The 1,152-nt window shown below is 44.2% G+C and overlaps 1 protein-coding gene across 1 annotated transcript in view; it reads right to left on the bottom strand.

Moving 5' to 3' along the window:
* The window catches only part of fbxw4 (F-box and WD repeat domain containing 4), a 44,320-nt gene extending 43,391 nt beyond the window's left edge, over positions 1-929 (bottom strand). Inside the window, exon 1 of the mRNA XM_034898547.1 lies at positions 916-929. Within this exon, the coding sequence (XP_034754438.1) occupies positions 916-929 (14 nt within the window). The remainder of the gene's footprint in view (positions 1-915) is intronic.
* Positions 930-1,152: the final 223 nt, after the last annotated feature.

Below are 1,152 nucleotides of genomic sequence, written 5' to 3'. Positions count from 1 at the left end.
GGCCCTGACAGTACCTAGGTAAGGACTACTAGCCAGTCAGAAGCAGAGTGTGAGGGCCCTGACAGTACCTAGGTAAGGGGATCCTACTGTGTTGCTCCTGGCTGCAGTAATGAATTTTTTTTTGAATTGATTTTTTTGAATGAAAATTGAATTTTTGCGACAGACAATTTAGAGAGCTGTAGGCTACTTTCAATACAACAGGGTCACTGGTGTAGGTTAAGTCCAGCAGACTGAAACCTGAGGCCATTCCATACTGCGCCCTCTCTTGATTTGGATATTTCAAATAGTCCATATTGCGATTTCGATAAAATCGCGGTTAATGTGTCGCCCTAGTTTTAGCACTTTGCTTTGCGGGTACTGCGCAGTGCCTACATAGGAATATATGTCAATGCCCAATGTGAGGAGAGTGCAGATTTGGGTTGTGCATACGTTACTTTACAAAGCGTCGCATATGAAATCCTGACGAGAGACTTCTGTAACGTCAACACAGTAAAAATGGACCTACCTACAAAAGTTGGTTCACTATTGGCTACAAGCTAGCATCAATTACAACAAAGGCTACCAGTTGAATGGTGTTTTAAGCGACACTGTGAAGTCGATGATGGGCTTAAAATCCAATCATTAAAAAAAATGTCTCCTTTGATGGCAAGACAGATTCTGAGCTTGCAGATGAATATTTCTACAATCGCTTTAATATCTACGACTTCACCAAGGAACTGTCCACGTACAGGGAACCATGGGCAGAACAACATGTTGCAATCACTAATGGTAAGGACAGAGTTCACCAAATTCTTAGGGGGGTGAAGGAAAGGAAGAGCCCTGGTCCAAACAATGTTGGTGGCCGCCTCCTCAAAAGCTGTGCAGAAGCTGTGTCACACATACTCGCCGTTATATTTTATAAGTCACGTCACTTACACCGGGTCCCTCATCTCTGGAAAGTCATTGATTGTACCTGTGCCTAAGACCAAAGGACCTGGATCACTTAATGACTTTAGACCAGTGGCCCTCACGTTTCTCATTATGCAAGCTTTTGAAATAACTATCAAACAGGGGATTTTAGCAAAAACACCGCCACAACTCGGCGCTGTTGGAAGCGGAGGGTGGCCAGTTCAAATCCCCGTTCTCACCAAAGTACGGAGTGTGAGCTGGTAG

Source organism: Etheostoma cragini, chromosome 17, assembly GCF_013103735.1.
Source record: "Etheostoma cragini isolate CJK2018 chromosome 17, CSU_Ecrag_1.0, whole genome shotgun sequence".
Classification (NCBI taxonomy): Eukaryota; Metazoa; Chordata; class Actinopteri; order Perciformes; family Percidae; genus Etheostoma; species Etheostoma cragini.
Note: the sequence above shows the minus strand (reverse complement) of the source record. Positions and strands in the feature narration are given on the sequence as shown.